General features: G+C 40.4%; 1 protein-coding gene and 1 long non-coding RNA gene across 4 annotated transcripts in view; one reads left to right on the forward strand and one right to left on the reverse strand.

Annotated features, from left to right (window-relative positions):
* The window catches only part of LOC117527550, a 250,767-nt gene that overhangs the window by 180,187 nt on the left and 47,564 nt on the right, over window positions 1-23,016 (forward strand). The gene's annotated exons all lie outside the window — the stretch shown is intronic.
* Window positions 1-23,016, reverse strand: part of znf385c (zinc finger protein 385C) — a 453,093-nt gene that overhangs the window by 175,248 nt on the left and 254,829 nt on the right. Inside the window, exon 1 of one of the 3 annotated variants that reach the window (XM_034189947.1) lies at window positions 11,859-11,917. The exons of the other annotated variants lie outside the window; for them this stretch is intronic. Within the exon in view, the coding sequence (XP_034045838.1) occupies window positions 11,859-11,868 (10 nt within the window). The 5' untranslated portion in view covers window positions 11,869-11,917. Of the gene's footprint in view, window positions 1-11,858; window positions 11,918-23,016 lie in introns of those variants that run through there. 3 annotated transcript variants of the gene reach the window in all.

Below are 23,016 nucleotides of genomic sequence, written 5' to 3' on the forward strand. Positions count from 1 at the left end.
TAACTGAACAAACTTAACACAAAAATAACACTGGTCCAAAAAAACATTTCTTGCATTGACTGTGAGAACTGATTTAGGATCATTTTGGGGTGCTGAATCCAAATCTGAGCTCAGATTTCCTCTTTCACATCACATTTTTTTCTCTTTTTTTTTGCAATCTGCATGCATATTGATGGATTACACAAAAGTTGCTCATTCACTCATGAGTTTGATGCCTCTAATCCTGCACAAAAGCAGCTTCAAGTGTAGTTTTTAAACCAGGATTGCGAAATGTGAACAAAGAGCCGGAATATCGTTTATGGCACTGAAGAGATGTGTGAGACTGCAGCTTTTGCTTCAATGCTTGATATAAGATATATATAGATATATGTTTTCATATCTCAAAAACATGATGTGATTGGCAAAAACTAACACCAGATTCAGTGCCCCCAAATTACCCAAAATCCGTTGGAAAAAAAAAAAAAAAAATCATGTTGACCAATGTTATCTGAAGTAGTTTTACCATAACGGGTCCATTTTTTTTTCTCTTCTTCGCTTTTAAGAATTAATGATCGAGTTTGTCTCCAACAGTATGTAAACCATTTACTCAAAACAATTTATTCTATCTTGTCACTCACCAAAATAAAAGATGTAATCTACCAATACAGCAGAGAAAATAAGTATTTAACATGTCACCATTTTTCTCAGTAAATAGATCTCTAAAGGTGCTATTGACATAGAATTTTCACCAGGTGTTGATAATAACCCAAGTAATCCACACATACAAAGAAACCAAAACAAATAAGTACAAAAATTGTTATGTTTAATAAAATGGAATTAGACAGGGAAAAAGTATTGAACACATTTAATAGTTCGTGCAAAAGCCTTTGCTGGTAATAAAGATTCAAGCTGCCTCCTGTTTGGAGAGACTTCTATGAACTTCTATGAACAACAGTAGAGATGTCTTATGGCCCGGTCACATGGCATACAATGATTCCTGAATGTAGGGAAAAAGTAAAAAAAATTCACAAATCGTTGAGAAAAAGTGGACGAACGAGGTTTATCACCGAATAGCCTGCGAATCAAGAGCGCAAAAGGAACTAAAGAGGAACAAAATGAAACCAAAGCTAATGCTGATCTCCATGCTTCAAACAAACCGCATATATCAGAGCTGTAAATTGATCCGTCTGTGTGAACGCTGCGCATTAACACCCCATGTGCAGTTCTTTCAACCAGCTGCAGCTGATCCACAACGTGAATTCTGCCTTCCAGAACAGCTCTTACATAATCATCTGAATCATCTACCTGTTGCCACATGTACAGAAGGGCTGGATTGTCATTCCTACACTTGTGGCAGGAGTCTGGTTTTCATTTTATTTTGATAAAATAATTCATTGTATCCACACAAAAGATTAATTCTGGCCTATGTAAGCCCAGTGAAGCTGACCCCCACACCCAGATAAAAAAAAAAATCCAAGTAAACAGGCTGATTTGCCCTGTAATTTCTGACAGTACTTGAATGCAGTGGCAGCAGCAGTGCTCACAAACCGGCTTCTGCACTGTATTAAAACATTCAGCTTGTCGAACGAAATCAAGCTAAATGCTAACTCTACAAAAACTAAGCAAATGATAAACCGTCAAGAACGACAGCTGGATGAATAGAGGTTTTTGACTGGATTCGTTAAAATTTTTTGACAGTTTAAAAATCCTGACGAAGCACCAGCTGCAGGAACGAAGGTGCACGAAGGTTAAACGATGCAAACGAAAGTCCGGATTTCTTGTTTTGTTTGGGCTTCATTGCCCTTCGTTAAGTGCCATGTTACTGGCCCTTAGATGATCCGTTAGGACATTTCACGACACAAGTCATGTTTGTCCTGGTGTTTGTTAAAAAAATGTTCAAAGCAACAGACAAAGCCCTTCACAACAGCTAGCAGCCGCATCAAGTGGACAGTAAGTGAAGGAAATTACAAGAGTTGGGATCGGCACAACAGCAGTCACTCAGAGGGACCACACCCTTCACCTTATGGCTTAAAATGTCTTAAAGTAAAAAGTTTGAAAAGAATTCCTAATATTGTCATGAAGGAGGAAACTAGCTACAGAGACCAAAACCTTTTGTGTACCAGGCTGTAAACATATTTATTTCTGCTCGAAAGTTGAATATACTAACAAGGATTTGAATGGGAACTTGCTCGCTTTAGGAGCCAGCCTCAAGTGGCCATTCAAGGAACTGTAACTTTTTCTTTTCCTGGTGGGCTTCATCTGAGACCACAGAAGTTTACTGCTTGATGTGTACAAGAGAATCTCATGCAATAAGCATGTGCATGCGGTGTCCTGACAATGTAAACAAGAAACAGAAAAGCTCAGCTAACAACACACAGAGGGAGAGTCGTTTATTCTTTGCACAGGGCACCATTATGTCACCATATCATTACAAAGAAAATGGATGACTGATTTCAGTGTTTAAAATTTTTTATGGTGTTACTTAGAGAAATTTTACGCAGCCACTGACTTGCTGATTGACTGACTCCATTAATTGTATCTGCCCAAATAATTGCAGGGAACCTCACTGGTAAGTTTCACAGACAAAAATCCAAACATTAAAGCAAATACCTTCAAATAAGGTACGTGTCATTTTATTGCAGGTAGTTCTTTGCTGTACAAAACCAGTTAAATGTGGATGGTGTGAGATGGAATATATTATTTTGAATCCCTGAAACGTCAGCGTAGCTCTGATATTCTAAACGCAGCTGGATACAACTGACTTGCAAACCCGAAAAGCCTTAATGGAGAATGAATGAATAAATAAAAATGGTAAACACTACAGTTCCTTGTCAGTTCCTCAAAATAACAAATGAGACCTTCTTCCTGGGACTCAAAATTATGCCACAATCAGACTGCAATCATCAGAGAAGAGGCACAAATGCATTTCGGCAGAGGGGCTTCGTGGCACAGCCATAGGAGACGTCACACTGTGCATATACGGGGCGTGACTCCCTCTCAAGCGCTTCTTCAGAACAAAAATGAAAAGCACCAAGTGAGATCTATGATACACAATGCTGAGAGATTTTCCATGAATAGAATCCTCCTTTAAACACAAATCACCTCCTCCTGCAGAGACCAATAATAGAGTCTGGAGCAAGAAGAATAATATATTAAGAAGAAGGAAAATAAAACAAACAGTGCTAACGCAACCTATTGCTGGTGTGCACATTAAAACACCAACAACACACACACACACACACACACACACACACACACACACACACACACACACACACACACACACACACACACACACACAACACACACACACCACACACACACACACACACACACACACACACCCATACTGTAATTTGAGCAGTATTAGACGGTGTGATTGATTGTTGCCTACTTGTCGCAGGTCCTCTGGTCAGCTTCCATCAAACTGTTTGTGGATGACAGCCAACACCAAACTTGCCCTTAAAGGGTTTGTTTTGGTTCAGGCACATAAGTTATTGGGTTCAAAAGGCAAAATGTTGATTTTCATTACAATGTCCACCAAAATTGGCACTCATATGGAGGCCAGTTCTGGAATTGTCCAAGCAAGGTCAAATTTGCCAGAGGCCATGTTATATCAGTAGGGGTGGTGGCCAAGTGGTTAATGCGCTTGGTTTCAGTGCAGAAGGTTCTGGGTTCAAATCCCACCCCTGCCACATTTCTCCATGTAATGTGGAGTTGCGTCAGAAAGGGCATCCGGTGTAAAACCTGTGCCATTTCAACATGCAGATGCACCTTGGATTTGCTGTGGCGACCCCATTGCAAACAACGGAGCATCCAAAGGGACTTACCTTTTTTACATTGTATCTTAATCAAATGTGCCCCAATCACTCTCCTATTGAAAATGAGGTGCAGAGTGGCACTCATTACACAGTAAATTTTACAAAGTAAAATGACTAATTTCCAGAGTAATCATTAATTCCCTCAGATTTAATGTTTTTATATTGTTTTTAAACACCCCCTTTTTGCAGTGTGCTTTCCACTTTTTATGTACATGTATTTGCTTCAGATTAAACTGAAAAGGTGTACACTGAAGCCACAGTTCGTTAGGCCCACCCTTCATGCAATTTGTACAAGCAGCTAAGACAATAACTGAATAAGTAAATAAATAAATATCCACATAATGTTCAACAGCACCAGCATCACAAAACAATCATTTTTGATCAGTTATCAATCCAACATAAAACACAGTTTGCCGTGTCTAGTGAGCATCTTGCATGGCAGCACCCTGACATCAGTGTGTGAATGAGTGTGTATGTGAATGAGTGAATGCAAGTCATCATTATAAAGCACTTTGAGCTTCTGATTCAGATGGAAAAGTCCTATATAAATGCAGTCCACTTACTATTTACTAATAGTAGAAATGTTGTATATTGTACCATGTCATATTGTATGTTATAATACGCAACTATGTAATAGTTGTAATAATAATGTGAATTTTATTATATAATGTGTATTACAGTGCATCTGGAAAGTATTCACATCGCTTCACTTTTTCTACATTTTCTTATGTTACAGCCTTATTCCAAAATAGAGTAAATTTATTTTTTCCCTCAAAATTCTACTCACAACACCCCATAATGACAACATGAAGAGTTATTTGGAAATTTTTGCAAATTTATTAAAAAAAAAATCACGTACATAAGTGTTTACACCCTTTTGCTCAATACTTTGCTGATGCACCTTTGGCAGCAATTACACCCTCAAGTCTTCTTGACTGACACCACAAGCTTGGTGCAAGTCCAGAGCAATTATTTTACTAATGTATCCAACACAGCTCTTTATTGTTACTGAAGTTCATTTCAAGGTTATCTTTGATTCTGCATTATCCTTTGATCTACACATTAGACAGTCCCTCCAAGAAGTTGTGATGTCAACAAATAATTCAATATCTCTATATTTATATAGATGCATATCTATATATAGATGTAGAGATATAACCATATATCTCTATATATGTACAGAGAGAGGGATCTAACAAACATATTCATACACTCCTTCATCCGTAACACATGGGGTTTTTGCTATGTGAGACTCACTGACTGAATCCTGCAGAATGACCAGATTTGTTTTTGTAGTTTATTCCACTGGATAGGAAATCTTAGAACTTTTGGAATCATGCAAATTTCTCACCACAATATACAGTGAAACTGTTAATCTTGCCTTACCTGTTTGTCGCCTTTGATCGTCTATGCATATGTGATTTTGAAGCTGTGGTACACAGATTAATTATGTAGACGATTAATCATGCTGATTAAATGCAATTTGAGATAAACGGTCTTGGCCAGTGTCTGTGCTCATGAGGCCATGTGCAGTAACATCTGACAAGTAGGTTTGAAACAGTGGGAAATGTGTTAAAAACTGGACAAAACAGTCAGATTTGAACACAAACAATACAGAAGACAATAGCAGCGTTAAAGAAATGTTGATTTAAGCACAGCTATTTTGTGCCACCTTTGGTATTATTATTATTAAATTGTTGTATGTTATCACATGCACATATCGGCCACCCTGATGTCTAATAATCAGTACTAGCCAAAAAACACATGTTGTCAATCAGTATTTCTGTCAGTTTATGGTCTAATATCACAGAGAAATTTATTCTAACTTTTTCAATATTAATGTGATCACTTACTTGAATTTGGAAATTTACTCTGCCAACAAGCCTTCCGGCATCTTTGAGTTGACGCTTCTATGCAGACCGGATTTCTTGGATGTGTTTGCAGGCATGAATGTGTGCATGGTGCACATGTGGAATCAACAAGACATGATGATGGATGGAGCTCCTTGCAGAGCCTCCCATCATCCCCTGTGGGCCAGAAGGATGAAGGTGGCGGCTCTCCAGTTGTGGCACATCCACCACCGCACACACAGAAGAGACAAATAACCTGTCGCTCTATTAGCTCAACAGACTGCTCACCTGACATGACAAATCTGCAGTCCAAGAGACTTTTTTTATTATTATTTTTCATTACCTCCACTCCTATTAGTCTGTGTCATCTCAGTAAAGGATCCTGTGAGAATGAAAGAACTGTCCCTCATGATCTGCAGGATCCTTTAGCAACCTTATGCATGATTTCCTACCAGAGTAAAATGAACATCTGTCACTTTTAATGTACTAGATAATAGTACCCATGGGCAAGAAGACAGTAAGGTCTATGGCAGTGTTTCTCAAACTTTTTCAGACTAATGTCCACTTAATCAATAAAAAAACCCCAAATATCCTAAAACAACAGGTTTTCTTACAACTCCAACAGTATATTACTAACTGAGACTATTACACTCAACAAAAATATAAACGCAACACTTTTGGTTTTGCTCCCATTTTGTATGAGATGAACTCAAAGATCTAAAACTTTTTCCACATACACAATATCACCATTTCCCTCAAATATTGTTCACAAACCAGTCTAAATCTGTGATAGTGAGCACTTCTCCTTTGCTGAGATATTCCATCCCACCTCACAGGTGTGCCATACCAAGATGCTGATTAGACACCATGATTAGTGCACAGGTGTGCCTTAGACTGCCCACAATAAAAGGCCACTCTGAAAGGTGTAGTTTTATCACACAGCACAATGCCACAGATGTCGCAAGATTTGAGGGAGTGTGCAATTGGCATGCTGACAGCAGGAATGTCAACCAGAGCTGTTGCTCATGTATTGAATGTTCATTTCTCTACCATAAGCCGTCTCCAAAGGCATTTCAGAGAATTTGGCAGTACATCCAACCAGCCTCACAATCGCAGACCACGTGTAACCACACCAGCCCAGGACCTCCACATCCAGCATGTTCACCTCCAAGATCGTCTGAGACCAGCCACTCAGACAGCTGCTGAAACAATCGGTTTGCATAACCAAAGAATTTCTGCACAAACTGTCAGAAACCGTCTCAGGGAAGCTCATCTGCATGCTCGTCTTCCTCATCGGGGTCTCGACCTGACTCCAGTTCGTCGTTGTAACCGACTTGAGTGGGCAAATGCTCACATTCGCTGGCGTTTGGCACGTTGGAGAGGTGTTCTCTTCACGGATGAATCCCGGTTCACACTGTCCAGGGCAGATGGCAGACAGCGTGTGTGGCGTCGTGTGGGTGAGCGGTTTTCTGATGTCAATGTTGTGGATCGAGTGGCCCATGGTGGCGGTGGGGTTATGGTATGGGCAGGCGTCTGTTATGGACGAAGAACACAGGTGCATTTTATTGATGGCATTTTGAATGCACAGAGATACCGTGACGAGATCCTGAGGCCCATTGTTGTGCCATACATCCAAGAACATCACCTCATGTTGCAGCAGGATAATGCACGACCCCATGTTGCAAGGATCTGTACACAATTCTTGGAAGCTGAAATGTCCCAGTTCTTGCATGGCCGGCATACTCACCGGACATGTCACCCATTGAGCATGTTTGGGATGCTCTGGACCGGCGTATATGACAGCGTGTACCAGTTCCTGCCAATATCCAGCAACTTCGCACAGCCATTGAAGAGGAGTGGACCAACATTCCACAGGCCACAATTGACAACCTGATCAACTCTATGCGAAGGAGATGTGTTGCACTGCATGAGGCAAATGGTGGTCACACCAGATACTGACTGGTATCCCCCCCCAATAAAACAAAACTGCACCTTTCATACAAAATGGGAGCAAAACCAAAAGTGTTGTGTTTATATTTTTGTTGAGTGTATATTAGTAACTATTAGACTCTGGAGTCATTTATCATGACTTTGGAGTCATTATATCAAGTATGATATCAATTTAAAATATGGCATTTTACCAGTATACTCACAGACCACTAGGGGTCCTTCATAGACAGAGTGGTCCATGAATCACTCTTTTAGAAAGGCTGGTCAACAACAATCTAATATTGGTCCCCAGTGACCTTGACCTCCACTTATTTAGTGTATGTTTATTTAGTTTATATAGTGCCAAATCACAACAAAGCTGACTCAGGGCCTTCACAGGAGTAAGATTTAACCTTACAACCCCTAGAGCAAGCATAGGGGCGACAGTGGTAAGGAAAAACTCCCTCTGATGAGGAAGAAACCTCAAGCAGACCAGAATCAAAGGGGTGACCAACTGCTTAGGCCATTCTACCAAGATACAATGTAAAATATAAATTAAATGTGGTTTTCAATGTTAAATTTAAATGGCCACAAAATCTGTATTCCAGATCAGATCCGGTGTTCTGTTGAGATGTGCGGTCTTGTCGAACTGTGCATCTCATCGCATAAATCGACAATTCCGTGTCCCAACAATATTATGCTGTAAATACAGTGTGCACATGCAAATTTTTAACTTTTTAAAATTCAACAGACACTTAGTTCTGTTGTATTTTCATTCCTCAGTTGCTCGGTCAGGGAGTTCAACGCAGTAAAGAGAGGGGCACGTCAACCCGACAGGGGGGAGGTGTGGACAGGGGGAGGTATGAAAGTTTGGGTAGAGAGAGAACTGCACGTGCGCACGCATGTGCAGTTGCGCAGAGGGCTGGCCTATTGACAGGAATGACATCTTGATAAAACGGATATTTGTGACCGTAATCCTGCACGAATGTCCAACAAATCATCAGACACAAGGGGGTTATTCCCATTGTAATCCAATGCCATCGTTTGCATAGTTTATTTTTCTGTAGGTAATTCGATCGGCGAGGCTTACCATGAGGTAACGTCGTGCCAACAGCGGTCAGGGCGCGGAGTACTCCATCAAATGTGAAAATCCATCAAATGTGAAACAGTAATGCTGTATCAGAATCCACATCAATACTTTCGTATGGTAGCTTAAATTCATCCATTTCGGCATTGTCATCGCTATGAGACTTTCTTTCGCTCTCAGCTAAACAGCACCATTATTGACATCTACGTAGCAGAGGGCGCAGCCAGTCAGGGCACGGAGTAATACATTAAATGTGAAACGGTTAAATATTTTGCGACCTTACACCAGATATTATATGGTCTGAAATCTCACATGATTAACCAATCAGATTTGTGGAAAAAAATGTTAACTGGATTAGAATAAATGATACCACCCTACATAACACTATCAAATATGAAAGAAATTTGATATTTATTGACAGAGTTAGGAATTTTTGAAAATTCTTTCAATGTTAAAGATAGGGATTTTTTTCCAATTTTCCAAGATTTTTTTCCTGTCTTTGACCTTTGACCTAGAAAACTGAATCACTTCTTGCCTATCAGGATATGAATCTTTAGTTTAAAAAAATGTCATAACGATATATGAAAAATTGTGGACTGGAAGCTGTTCACAAACATGCAAACAGACAAACATTGGTGAAAACACTTCATTGGTGGAGGTAATTATCTAACACTTCTCAATCTAAAGTTTTGTTTTTATCGTGGTAAGAACCAAATAATGTGCAGTATAACAAGATTAAAAAACCTTTAGATTTAGACGTTTGAGATAATTTATCTTGTTTTAAGGGTAAATTTCTTATTTTAAGTGCTTGACATGCTTATTTCTAGATTTAATAATCTTAATTCAAGGCATCTTGTCAAGTAAAATCATCTGTCCACGCAGAAAAAACATTTTCCCTGAGACTGTGTGTTTTTAGATGCCACTTTTTGCAGTGTGCCTGTTCACGGGAAGTAGCTTAAAACCTTCTAACAGTGCTGTTGTCAAGCAAAGCGGCTGATTTACACCCCCTCCACCTGCATGACCACTTCAAACAGACGTGCCGTGCTTGCCTGGTGCTTTGAAACTTCTTGAACCTCTGCAAATTACAGCTGGACAAAAAGGCAAATGGACCCAGTCGTTTTAAGGTCAAGAACTGTCATTATTAACAGTATTTTTAGGTAAGACTGAACTGTATGAGAAAGAACGATTGTGCACTGATGGAAAACATCTGCAGGAAAACATCGTTTTATTTTTGTTTTTGTTTTTAAAACTCGACTTCAAACCCTGAATCCTGGGTGTGGCCAACCTTCCTGAGTGGTCACAGGCTGCAAGCGTCGCACCTTGTAATTAGGCTGATCAAGCTTGAGACCATATTTAGCAGATCTCAGCCCTCCTCCCCCATATGCTCCATCACCCACCCCCTTGTCCAATCTGATCGTTTTTTTTTTTTGTTTAAGGGGTGAAACAAGAATAGCACTCACTCCCAGTAAGACAGGCCTATAATCAGCCCTCCTCCTACAGATCCACAACCTGCACGCTGTCTGGGGGTATACAACAGCAGGTCAACAAAGGATCACTGCAAGGTCACCGAGGTGCCGCCACCACCACCACGGTGGACCACCAGACCCGTTAGCTGACAAAATGGTGTGCAATCACGAGCTTACTGTGTCCACCAAAGTGAGACAAAGATCTGTGTATACGAGCAGTTAATGCTCCATAAGATGCTCGAGCTATTTTCTTAAACATTTACCGCTGATGGCTTCTGAGGCTCCGTATTCACTAAAGCAGAAGGATTAGGAGGTGGCGTTTGGGAGGAGAAGTAAATATCTGGAGAAATGCTAATGTGGCATCCATTTGCATGAGTCATTGGTCCATGCCACCGAAGCCCTTTTAAGAACACAGGGATCACAGAGCTGCCCCCAAACTCACTTTTAGTGATATCCGTTACATTCCAAGGCCTGTTGTGTCTGTGTGCACCAGATTAGAACCATTTTATACAAGTCAGCCAACGAGACGATCAGCGTATTCCTGCTGGATGCCTGCAATAACGCCGTCCTTTACGTTTGCACATCTTCTTCCGTGCTCTCGGAAATGGAAGGAACGACCCAAAGACCGATTCTCCAGTGACGATGTGTATATGTATTTGGATTTGGATGATACTGCATTAAAATCGGTTTTGGGTGGAGCACAGGAGCAGAGCAGGTGCTGGTTCCGTAATTAACCTCAGCTCAGTCCCCCCCTCCCCACTCCACCGCCAAAGACAAGCACCTTCATTTTGATATAATCAGGGATAAGATGGAGTTTATTATGCAAATGAAGAAGTTCACCATGCTGGATAGAATAATTGGCTTTGTGTTATCAATCATCATCAAATCCAACCAGGTTTTTTCACCATGACAGAAAAAACAGGAGTATCCTGCCAATTTCTATTAAAACTCCAAACTCAGACTGAGACCTGGGAGTTAATTTTTATAATAAAAGCAAGGCAACACCTAATTATCTGGAAACTCCACGTGAACTCTGGGGGAAAACTTTCCTGATAGTTTTAATTATAATACATTACAATATCATTGTTAATACATTAAGCATAAAACATTTAATACATTTAAATACAAAAAAAGCAAAACTAAATTTCACAGGTAGATCAAAATTTAGTTTTGCAAATGGCTAATCATTTCAGCATTCTTAAAATATTTTCCAATGAATGTTTTTGATCTATTTTAGTTTTGGTGACTTGTACGCACGGCAATAAGCGGTTTCCAAGCATTAAAAAGGTCAATATGTCCACCTTTAGCAAAGAGAAACGAATTTTATCATAATTGATCTTAAATTGTGTATTTTTCGATGCAATAATGAAAATGGATCAAATATAAAAGGTCGCCGGTGGCCGGATGAAGACGCACAGTCAAGACGCACGCAGAACGATGTGATTTCTCTTAATCCAATTTATTCCAATTTTGTGTCACAGTCGCACTGCTCAGTGGTACACTGATAATCTGTGAAGTGCGCCTGGAAATAAATCATATATTAGTGACCAAAACCAGCGACTTTCAGTGCGGCATCATTTACGTCCTTTCGGAGACCTTCATGCACTACGTTCCATCATTTTCCCGATCATGTAATCGGTTGTGTTTGCAGTATTCATCCAAATATTCGTGTTTTTCCACAGTGATCGCAGCCACATTAAGAGTGCAGTAGGAGGACAACACTTACCGATCAGCATCGCGCGTCAGCACCGTATCTGCGGCTCTCCAGTTCGCTGTGTCACCGTGCGTAAAAGCCGCAAAAAGATTTTTTCCCCCTTTTTTTATGCACTGTTATCCGCAGGGAAACAGGACGCGCACGACGCAGGGTGCGAACTAACTGGAGTTGGAAGAGGCACAAAATTCTGCCGGGGGTCGATTCTCATCGGACTTGTTCATCGACAGTGATTACTTTCTTCCGCCGTATCCGTTTTTATCCTCCTTTTTTGTGCCGTCTTTGGTGAGCAATCCCCGAGAAATGTCAGATCCGAGTGATTGTGCGATGTTCTCAATTAAAAATAAAAAATAAATAAAAGAAAAACTATTGCCTGTGCTGCTGGCCCGAAGGAGGCGAGGAATGGAATGAGGGTCTCTCTCCTCCTCTCTCTCTCTCTCCTCTCTCTCTCTCTCTCTCTCTCTCTCTCCTCTCTCTCTCTCTCTCTCTCTCTCCTCGTAAATGTAAACCAAAACAGAATACAATAATCCTCTTAACCTATATTCAATTGAATACACCACAAAGACCAAGATATTTGATGTTCAAACTGATAAACTTTGTAATGTGAAATGGATGCCTGCAACACGTTTCAAAAAAGCTGGGACTGTGGTATGTGTTACCACTGTGTTTACATCACCTTTCCTTTAACAACACTCAATAAGCATTTGGGAACTGAGGACACTAATTGTGAGTTTCATGACTGGGTATAAAAAAGGCTCAGCCATTCACAAGCAAAGATGGGGTGAGGATCACCACTTTGTGAACAACTGCATGAAAAAAAACAGTTTAAGAACAATGTTTCTCAACATTCAATTGCAAGGAATTTAGGGATTCCATCATCTACAGTCCATAATATAATCAGAAGATTTAGAGAATCTGGAGAACTTTCTACACGTAAGCGGCAAAGCCGAAAACCAACATTGAATGCCCGTGACCTTCAATCCCTCAGGCAGCACTGCATTAAAAACCGACATCATTGTGTAAAGGATCTTACCTCGTGGACTCAGGAGCACTTCAGAAAACCATTGTCAGTTAACACAGTTCGTCGCTACATCTACAAGTGCAAGTTAAAACTCTACCATGTAAAGTGAAAGCCATATATCAGCAATATCCAGAAACACCACCGCCTTCTCTGGGCCCGAGCTCATTTGAAATGGACACACACAAAGTGAAAAAGTGTGCTGTGGTCTGATGAGTACACATTTCAAATTGTTTTTGGAAATCATGGACATCATGTCCTCTGGACAAAAGAGGAAAAAGACCATCCAGATTGTTACCAGCGCAAAGTTCAAAAGCCAGCATCTGTGAAGGTTTCGGGGTGTGTTAGTGCCCATGGCATGGACAACTTACACATTTGTGATGCACCATCAATGCTGAAAGGTACATCCAGGTTTTGGAGCAACACATGCTGCCATCCAAGCAACGTCTTTTTCAGGGACGTCCCTGCTTATTACATCAAGACAATGCCAAGCCACATTCTGCACGTGTTACAACAGCGTGGCTTCGTAATAAAAGAGTGCGGTTGTTGAAAAGACTTTCACTCTTGAACCATTTTTGAATGCCTTTTCAATAGTGGGCATAATAGACGTTTTAAACATCTTTTCAATGTAAAAATGCTCACTGGGTTGATTCAAAGTGACTCATACTGAATTCATAACCAGAAGCCATCTGTGGAGTAATACCAAGTTATGATGGCAATTTATTGTTTGATCATGTGCCTTGCAACATTATGTCTGTGTTAGCAGACTGTTCCGGTAACTGGACAACGCCTGTCAATGCGGTGGGACAACTTCCTCAAACGGTGAGTTTTAAAGTATTTCCATGGTTCGGCTAAATTAGACTAACCGTAACAGCAACACATTGAAGGGCAGCCTTAACAACTTTTATTGATTAGAAATACAATGATTATTAGTCGAGACAAGGTTCATAGTCTGAGTGAGTGAGTGAGTAGTGGTGGGGGTGCAGGAGAGAGAGAGAGCTAGAGAGAGAGGAGAGCTAGAGAGAGAGAGAGAGAGAGAGAGAGAGAGGAGAGAGAGAGAGAGAGAGAGAGAGAGAGAGAGAGAGAGAGAGAGAGAGAGCAGGGGGAGTGCTGAAATGAAACCTGGTTAAATGCTTATTACTGGTTATATAACAAGTTCTACTAAACTAATAAGCACACAAAGAAAACATAAATGATACTCAAAATGCAAAAAGAAGCCACCAATTGGTACCCACCACCATTTTTTTAACCAAAATGTTTTTTTTTGGGGGGGGGGGGGGGGGGCATGCCTGCAGGCCCCTGAATTTTGCTTTAGATTCACCACGCCTGCCAGCACCTGTTCATTTCAAATTGCCACCCATTATATCATTTGTGGAATACCGCAATATTGTCCATGTACAAATATATCTACGAATGAATGTGGCACAAAACTAGCACTAGAGAAGGTCTCTGGTTCAAGGCTACCTGTGGCCCATTTTCCATCTGCATCTGGAGCTGCATTGCAAATCAGATCTGCCGTGGTGCCCCCGAGCAACAACAGGAGAAGCCAAAAGATGGTGATTGCCATGACAGTCGGCGACGCAACAACTTGGAATGCAGAAACAAGACGCCAAAGCTGCAAACATGAAACATTTTCTGGGGCATGTTTTTCTTTGTACTCTTATAATGATGGTCTGTGTGCACTTGTCAGGCCGACAGTTGTTTTTTTCTCCATCACAATGTGTGAGGGAAATGTGACACTGACTGCAAGTGATGGTTTCTCACAGCCTCATCTCTTTGCCTGTTTGCATCTCCTTTGCGCCTTCTCTTGTCGATGAATCACTTGCTGAAGCCGACAAACATTCACAATTGGCCTGAGAGCACTGGAGACTCTGCTCGTATTAAATTTCACTTTGTTCAGACGATGTAGAAGCATACATTGTGGGCTGAAGCCCTTTGGTGCAATGCAAAGCTGTCCTGGAGCTACTCCAAAGCACATCTCTCAAGGCGCTATCAGGAACTTAATTACAGCATTAAATTGCTCCCTCTCTGCCTCTCCCAAGCTCCTACTTCACTTCCCTTCTTCATTCCTCTTTTCTCCTTCTTCCTGCTCTCTCTCTTTCACTACTCCTCAAATGTGATCCGCTCCCGATGCAGCTGGTCCGACGCTTCTCGCTCCCTTTGTTTGCTTTTATCTATTGTTACTTGTTTTTCTCAAACTCGCAGCTCTCTGTCACAAACGCCTGCTGGTTCTGGGTTTCTAGCGACCTTTCGAACCTCTCGACCCCGGGACCAATGATCTTGGAACTGGTACAGTCTTGGCACCATATGCACTAATCCACTATGATCTCAGAACCACTCGTCCAACTGCAAACCATGTTGTTAATCAAAAGCTTCAGAACACAATTACACATCTAGACCGTGTCATTGAGCCCCCGCTGCTCAGTGACACCTCTGCACAAATTTACCCCCTTTTCGGTAGTTGCTACACTTTTTTAATGTGCTATCAATAAAACTCAGTACAGATTCTTATGGACCAAAACATTTGAGATCAATACATGTGGTACTGAGATCCGAGAGCATAGATTTACCCCTTTGTTCGGGACTCGCTACACTGTTTTTAGGGTGCTTTTGATAAAATTCGTTATTATATGGCTGCGCACTCTGATTGGCTGATTTCTGGTCTGGATATTTTCCCATAGCAGACCGGCTACCATGACAATCGGTCGGGATCACATGTCACATTCTTTACGAATCAGAAAGCTAAAAACACAATAGGAAAAACCAAGTCAGACATGAACATACTCCAACAATATCTAAACAGCATCAGAAAAAAACAACACACAGATTGATAGCATACGCGCATAAAGTGCCTTGTGCGTGCCGTTGCCAAGAGACAGCTACAATGTGCAACAGTTTTGTATAATTTCGGGTTGGTTGTTGTCGTGAACTATCCAGCCTTTATTTCATTAACTGGCTTTATTAACATTAGCTGCAGAACAATGTGCTTAGCTCTTAGCTTAGCAGTTTCACTTTTCAGTTTCTTCTTCTACACTTCAGTCAAACCTTTATGCGCACACAATGCTGCTCAGTGTAACAGCAACGCCTGGTGGCTAATATGAGAACTGTCACACGTCATCTGCTACAACCATGGCCAAAAGCGGAGGAAGCTCTCCTTTTGGAGGAATATGAGTGACATAGGGGTGCTCTCCATTGTTCCATCAGTGTTGGTACATGGTAGCTGACATTTTTTGAGGTAAGACCCTAAAGTTTTGTCGATTAAAATAAGATTAGCCTCCTCTGTACCAGGCTAAAAACGTTAGTTGGGCAACGCGACACTTTAGCCAACTTTGTGTCAATATCTTTGCAGTTGGACAATGGTCCGAATTGACTGCAAATATTTTTGCATGGTTGCCAGTTAGAATCCAGGGGCATGTGAAAGGTGGTGCATATGGCAAAGTGCAATACCATCACATGTTCCTAGACCAGACCTGACTGTGTTTATTCAATTTAATTTCAATTTATTTCATTTATAGCACAAAACCACACCAAAATTGCCTCAAGGTGCTTCACACAAGTAAGGTCTAACCTTATCAACCCCCAGAGCAAGAACACAGGCGAGAATGGTAAGGAAAACCTCCCTCTGAGGAAGAAAACCTCAAGCAGACCAGACTCAAAGAGGTGACCCTATGCTTGGACCATGATACCGACACAAATTACAAAACAATTCACAAAACAAATATACAGGAAATGTTGCCGGTGCACAGGACAGGAGGGTTTCAGAAACAACACCACACCCATCTTTGGATGGAGCCGGACCTCAAACTAGAGACAAAACACAGAATCAGGCATCAGAAAGACAACAAATACAGTCTAATTTGTCAGCATTATGCAACAAGAAGAAAATAAATATTAAGGCGATCGCCGGCCACTTTAACCACTTTATCAGTTCTTATAATTCCTCTGATTCCAATCCTGGCTTTGATCTTTGATAATGACTCCATAGATCCTGATCAAAGGTCAGCTCTTGCCTTTGATGCTTGATGTTTGAGCTTTTGATCCTGAACCTGCTGTTTATCTCTGATAACGTCACTGCCAATTCTGATCAAGGGGGAGACCATGCCTTTAATCCTTGATCAGTGAAACTGATCCCTTGGATTCTGATCCTGTCTGTCTCTTACTGGATAATAATAAAGAACAGTGATAAACTTTGGAGTATCTGTAAATAGTTGAGTTAGAATAAATAAGGGACATAAAGTCAGAGAAACTGAGTAAGTAACTAATTAAAGTTCTGTCTAATCAAATATAGCTGTTTCTGGTTAATCCAAAAGTAAACTGAAAGCAACTAGGTATCTGTAACAGAGTAATATAAAAAAAAAACCCAGCCACCTTTAATCCCGATCAAGGTACGGATCACATCTTTGAAGTTTGATGCTGATTCCTTTTATTCTGATGATTTTTGTTTTTAAATCTTGTTTTCAATTCACCCCACATACAGGTCCAATGAATATGATCAAAGTTCAGCAATAATGATCAAAGGGTCACAATTTGTCTATTGATCCTAATTCCAGGATCGTGGACAGCCACAAACACATAACCTCCTTAAGGTTTGAAGTTTAAGATGAGTGATTAGTAAAAAATCAGGTCTGTGATCAGGATTAAGGTCATCAATCAGAATCAAAGTTCCAGATAAAAGCTCACCAATCATAATGAAAGTGATCCCAAACAAAGATTAGGATCACAGATCAGCAGTCAAGATCAAAGATCAGGATCAGCAGTCACCAGTCAGAATCAAAGATGAGTGATTCCAAAAAGATCAGGATCAGATCACAGATCAGCAACCAGTATCAAATGTTGGGCTCAAGGTGTTGGTCTTTCTCCATGATCACTAGGTCCGGTGTAGGCTTACCTCTATATTTGTAGGATTAATTAGAGGCCATTTTAAATGGATCAATCAATCAATTTTTTTTATATAGCGCCCAAATCACAACAAAACAGTTGCCCCAAGGCGCTTTATATTGTAAGGCAAGGCCATACAATAATGATGTAAAACCCCAACGGTCAAAACGACCCCCCTGTGAGCAAGCACTTGGCTACAGTGGGAAGGAAAAAACTCCCTTTTAACAGGAAGAAACCTCCAGCAGAACCAGGCTCAGGGAGGGGCAGTCTTCTGCTGGGACTGGTTGGGGCTGAGGGAGAGAACCAGGAAAAAGACATGCTGTGGAGGGGAGCAGAGATCGATCACTAATGATTAAATGCAGAGTGGTGCATACAGAGCAAAAGAGAAAGAAACAGTGCATCATGGGAACCCCCCAGCAGTCTACGTCTATAGCAGCATAACTAAGGGATGGTTCAGGGTCACCTGATCCAGCCCTAACTATAAGCTTTAGCGAAAAGGAAAGTTTTAAGCCTAATCTTAAAAGTAGAGAGGGTGTCTGTCTCCCTGATCTGAATTGGGAGCTGGTTCCACAGGAGAGGAGCCTGAAAGCTGAAGGCTCTGCCTCCCATTCTACTCTTACAAACCCTAGGAACTACAAGTAAGCCTGCAGTCTGAGAGCGAAGCGCTCTATTGGGGTGATATGGTACTACGAGGTCCCTAAGATAAGATGGGACCTGATTATTCAAAACCTTATAAGTAAGAAGAAGAATTTTAAATTCTATTCTAGAATTAACAGGAAGCCAATGAAGAGAGGCCAATATGGGGTGAGATATGCTCTCTCCTTCTAGTCCCCGTCAGTACTCTAGCTGCAGCATTTTGAATTAACTGAAGGCTTTTTAGGGAACTTTTAGGACAACCTGATAATAATGAATTACAATAGTCCAGCCTAGAGGAAATAAATGCATGAATTAGTTTTTCAGCATCACTCTGAGACAAGACCTTTCTGATTTTAGAGATATTGCGTAAATGCAAAAAAGCAGTCCTACATATTTGTTTAATATGCGCTTTGAATGACATATCCTGATCAAAAATGACTCCAAGATTTCTCACAGTATTACTAGAGGTCAGGGTAATGCCATCCAGAGTAAGGATCTGGTTAGACACCATGTTTCTAAGATTTGTGGGGCCAAGTACAATAACTTCAGTTTTATCTGAGTTTAAAAGCAGGAAATTAGAGGTCATCCATGTCTTATGTCTGTAAGACAATCCTGCAGTTAGCTAATTGGTGTGTGTCCTCTGGCTTCATGGATAGATAAAGCTGGGTATCATCTGCGTAACAATGAAAATTTAAGCAATACCGTCTAATAATACTGCCTAAGGGAAGCATGTATAAAGTGAATAAAATTGGTCCTAGCACAGAACCTTGTGGAACTCCATAATTAACTTTAGTCTGTGAAGAAGATTCCCCATTTACATGAACAAATTGTAATCTATTAGACAAATATGATTCAAACCACCGCAGCGCAGTGCCTTTAATACCTATGGCATGCTCTAATCTCTGTAATAAATTTTATGGTCAACAGTATCAAAAGCAGCACTGAGGTCTAACAGAACAAGCACAGAGATGAGGTCCACTGTCCGAGGCCATAAGAAGATCATTTGTAACCTTCACTAATGCTGTTTCTGTACTATGATGAATTCTAAAACCTGACTGAAACTCTTCAATAGACCATTCCTCTGCAGATGATAGTTAGCTGTTTTACAACTACCCTTTCAAGAATCTTTTGGAGAAAAGGAAGTGGAGATTGGCCTATATTAGCTAAGATAGCTGGGTCAGTGAGGCTTTTTAAGTAATGGTTTAATTACTGCCACCTTAAAAGCCTGTGGTACATAGCCAACTAACAAAGATGATTGATCATATTTAAGATCGAAGCATTAAATAATGGTAGGGCGTCCTGAGCAGCCTCGTAGGAATGGGGTCTAATAACATGTTGATGGTTTGGATGAAGTAAACTAATGAAAATAACTCAGACAGAACAATCGGAGAGAAAGAGTCTAACCAAATACCGGCATCACTGAAAGCAGCCAAAGATAACGATACGTCTTTGGGATGGTTATGAGTAATTTTTTCTCTAATAGTTAAAATTTTGTTAGCAAAGAAAGTCATGAAGTCAGTACTAGTAAAGTTAATGGAATACTCAGCTCAATAGAGCTCTGACTCTTTGTCAGCCTGGCTACAGTGCTGAAAAGAAACCTGGGGGGTGTTCTTATTTTCTTCAATTAGTGATGAGTAGAAAGATGTCCTAGCTTTACGGAGGCTTTTTATAGAGCAACAGACTCTTTTTCCAGGCTAAGTGAAGATCTAAATTAGTGAGACGCCATTTCCTCTCCAACTTACGGGGTATCTGCTTAAGCTACGAGTTTGTGAGTTATACCACGGAGTCAGACACTTCTGATTTAAAGCTCTCTTTTTCAGAGGAGCTACAGCATCCAAAGTTTGTCTTCAATGAGGATGTAAAACTATTGACGAGATACTCTATCTCCTTACAGAGTTTAGGTAGCTACTCTGCACTGTGGGTATATGGCATTAGAGAACATAAAGAGGAATCATATCCTTAAACCTAGTTACAGCGCTTTCTGAAAGACTTCTAGTGTAATGAAACTTATTCCCCACTGCTGGGTAGTCCATCAGAGTAAATGTAAATGTATTAAGAAATGATCAGACAGAAGGGAGTTTTCAGGGAATACTGTTAAGTCTTCTATTCCATACCATAAGTCGAACAAGATCTAACATATGATTAAAGGGTGGTGTGGACATTTACTTTTGAGCAAAGCCAATAGAGTCTAATAATAGATAATGCAGTGTGAGGCTGTCATTCTCAGCATCTGTGTGGATGTTAAAATCGCCCACTATAATTATCTTATCTGAGCTAAACACTAAGTCAGACAAAAGGTCTGAAAATTCACAGAGAAACTCACAGTAACGACCAGGTGGACGATAGATAATAACAAATAAAACTGGTTTTGGGACTTCCAATTTGGATGGACAAGACTAAGAGACAAGCTTTCAAATGAATTAAAGCTCTGTCTGGGTTTTGGATTAATTAATAAGCTGGAATGGAAGATTGCTGCTAATCCTCCGCCCCGGCCCGTGCTACAAGGTCCTGAAAAAAAGACTTGATTGTGGGATGCAGGGACAGCTGTTAACAGCAATAATAAAACATTTATGCCGGGCGAGTGAAATGTCCAAAAAATGCCCTCGGACCCCAGAGGGTTAATGCTGGATTTTACAGTCACAAATTGAGCGACAGATATTTGTGACCGTAATCCAGCATTAACGTCCACAAATGAGACACAAGGGGGTTATTCCCATTCTAATCCAATTCCATCATTTGCACGGTTTATTTTTCTGTATGTAATTCAACCTGGACGAGATGCTTCTCCGCTTGGCCACTTTCCGAATTGTTGTGAAAGGGTGTGTTCGGCTCGACAAACCTTACCGTGGCAACAACGTCTTCATGCCAAACTGGAAATTCTGTGAGCAGACCCACAGATTTCTCCATCTCGTCAACTGCACTGAGTAATTATATATCAGAATCCAGATCAATACTTTCGTATGATAGATTAAATTCACCCATTTCGGGATAGTCGTCGATGCACTAGCTTCTCTCGCTCTCAGCACCATTACTGACATCTGCGTAGCAACGCAGTCAGGGTGCGGAGTAATACATCAAATGTGAAATGGTCAAATATTTTGCCACCGTCAACGGCTGCGATATTTTATGGTCGGAAATCTCACGCAATTAACTAATCAGATTTGCGGAACAAATGCAATTGGATTAGAAGAATCCTTTAGGATTTTTACAGGTGAATAATGGTGATATATTTTACTTTATTTATTTACACATAAAGCCATACATATTTGGACAGTGGCACTATTTTTGTAAATTTTCCTCTCTACATCACCACAGTGGAGTTGAAATGAAACAATCAAGATGTTCTTGCCATAAGTAACTGAACAAACTTAACACAAAAACACTGGTCCAAAAAAACATTTCTTGCATTGACTGTGAGAACTGATTTAGGATCATTTTGGGGTGCTGAATCCAAATCTGAGCTCAGATTTCCTCTTTCACATCACATTTTTTTCTCTTTTTTTTTGCAATCTGCATGCATATTGATGGATTACACAAAAGTTGCTCATTCACTCATGAGTTTGATGCCTCTAATCCTGCACAAAAGCAGCTTCAAGTGTAGTTTTTAAACCAGGATTGCGAAATGTGAACAAAGAGCCGGAATATCGTTTATGGCACTGAAGAGATGTGTGAGACTGCAGCTTTTGCTTCAATGCTTGATATAAGATATATATAGATATATGTTTTCATATCTCAAAAACATGATGTGATTGGCAAAAACTAACACCAGATTCAGTGCCCCCAAATTACCCAAAATCCGTTGGAAAAAAAAAAAAAAAAAATCATGTTGACCAATGTTATCTGAAGTAGTTTTACCATAACGGGTCCATTTTTTTTTTCTCTTCTTCGCTTTTAAGAATTAATGATCGAGTTTGTCTCCAACAGTATGTAAACACATTTACTCAAAAACAATTTATTCTATCTTGTCACTCACCAAAATAAAAGATGTAATCTACCAATACAGCAGAGAAAATAAGTATTTAACATGTCACCATTTTTCTCAGTAAATAGATCTCTAAAGGTGCTATTGACATAGAATTTTCACCAGGTGTTGATAATAACCCAAGTAATCCACACATACAAAGAAACCAAAACAAATAAGTACAAAAATTGTTATGTTTAATAAAATGGAATTAGACAGGGAAAAAGTATTGAACACATTTAATAGTTCGTGCAAAAGCCTTTGCTGGTAATAAAGATTCAAGCTGCCTCCTGTTTGGAGAGACTTCTATGAACTTCTATGAACAACAGTAGAGATGTCTTATGGCCCGGTCACATGGCATACAATGATTCCTGAATGTAGGGAAAAAGTAAAAAAAATTCACAAATCGTTGAGAAAAAGTGGACGAACGAGGTTTATCACCGAATAGCCTGCGAATCAAGAGCGCAAAAGGAACTAAAGAGGAACAAAATGAAACCAAAGCTAATGCTGATCTCCATGCTTCAAACAAACCGCATATATCAGAGCTGTAAATTGATCCGTCTGTGTGAACGCTGCGCATTAACACCCCATGTGCAGTTCTTTCAACCAGCTGCAGCTGATCCACAACGTGAATTCTGCCTTCCAGAACAGCTCTTACATAATCATCTGAATCATCTACC

This window comes from Thalassophryne amazonica, chromosome 16 (genome assembly GCF_902500255.1).
Source record: "Thalassophryne amazonica chromosome 16, fThaAma1.1, whole genome shotgun sequence".
Lineage (NCBI taxonomy): Eukaryota > Metazoa > Chordata > Actinopteri > Batrachoidiformes > Batrachoididae > Thalassophryne > Thalassophryne amazonica.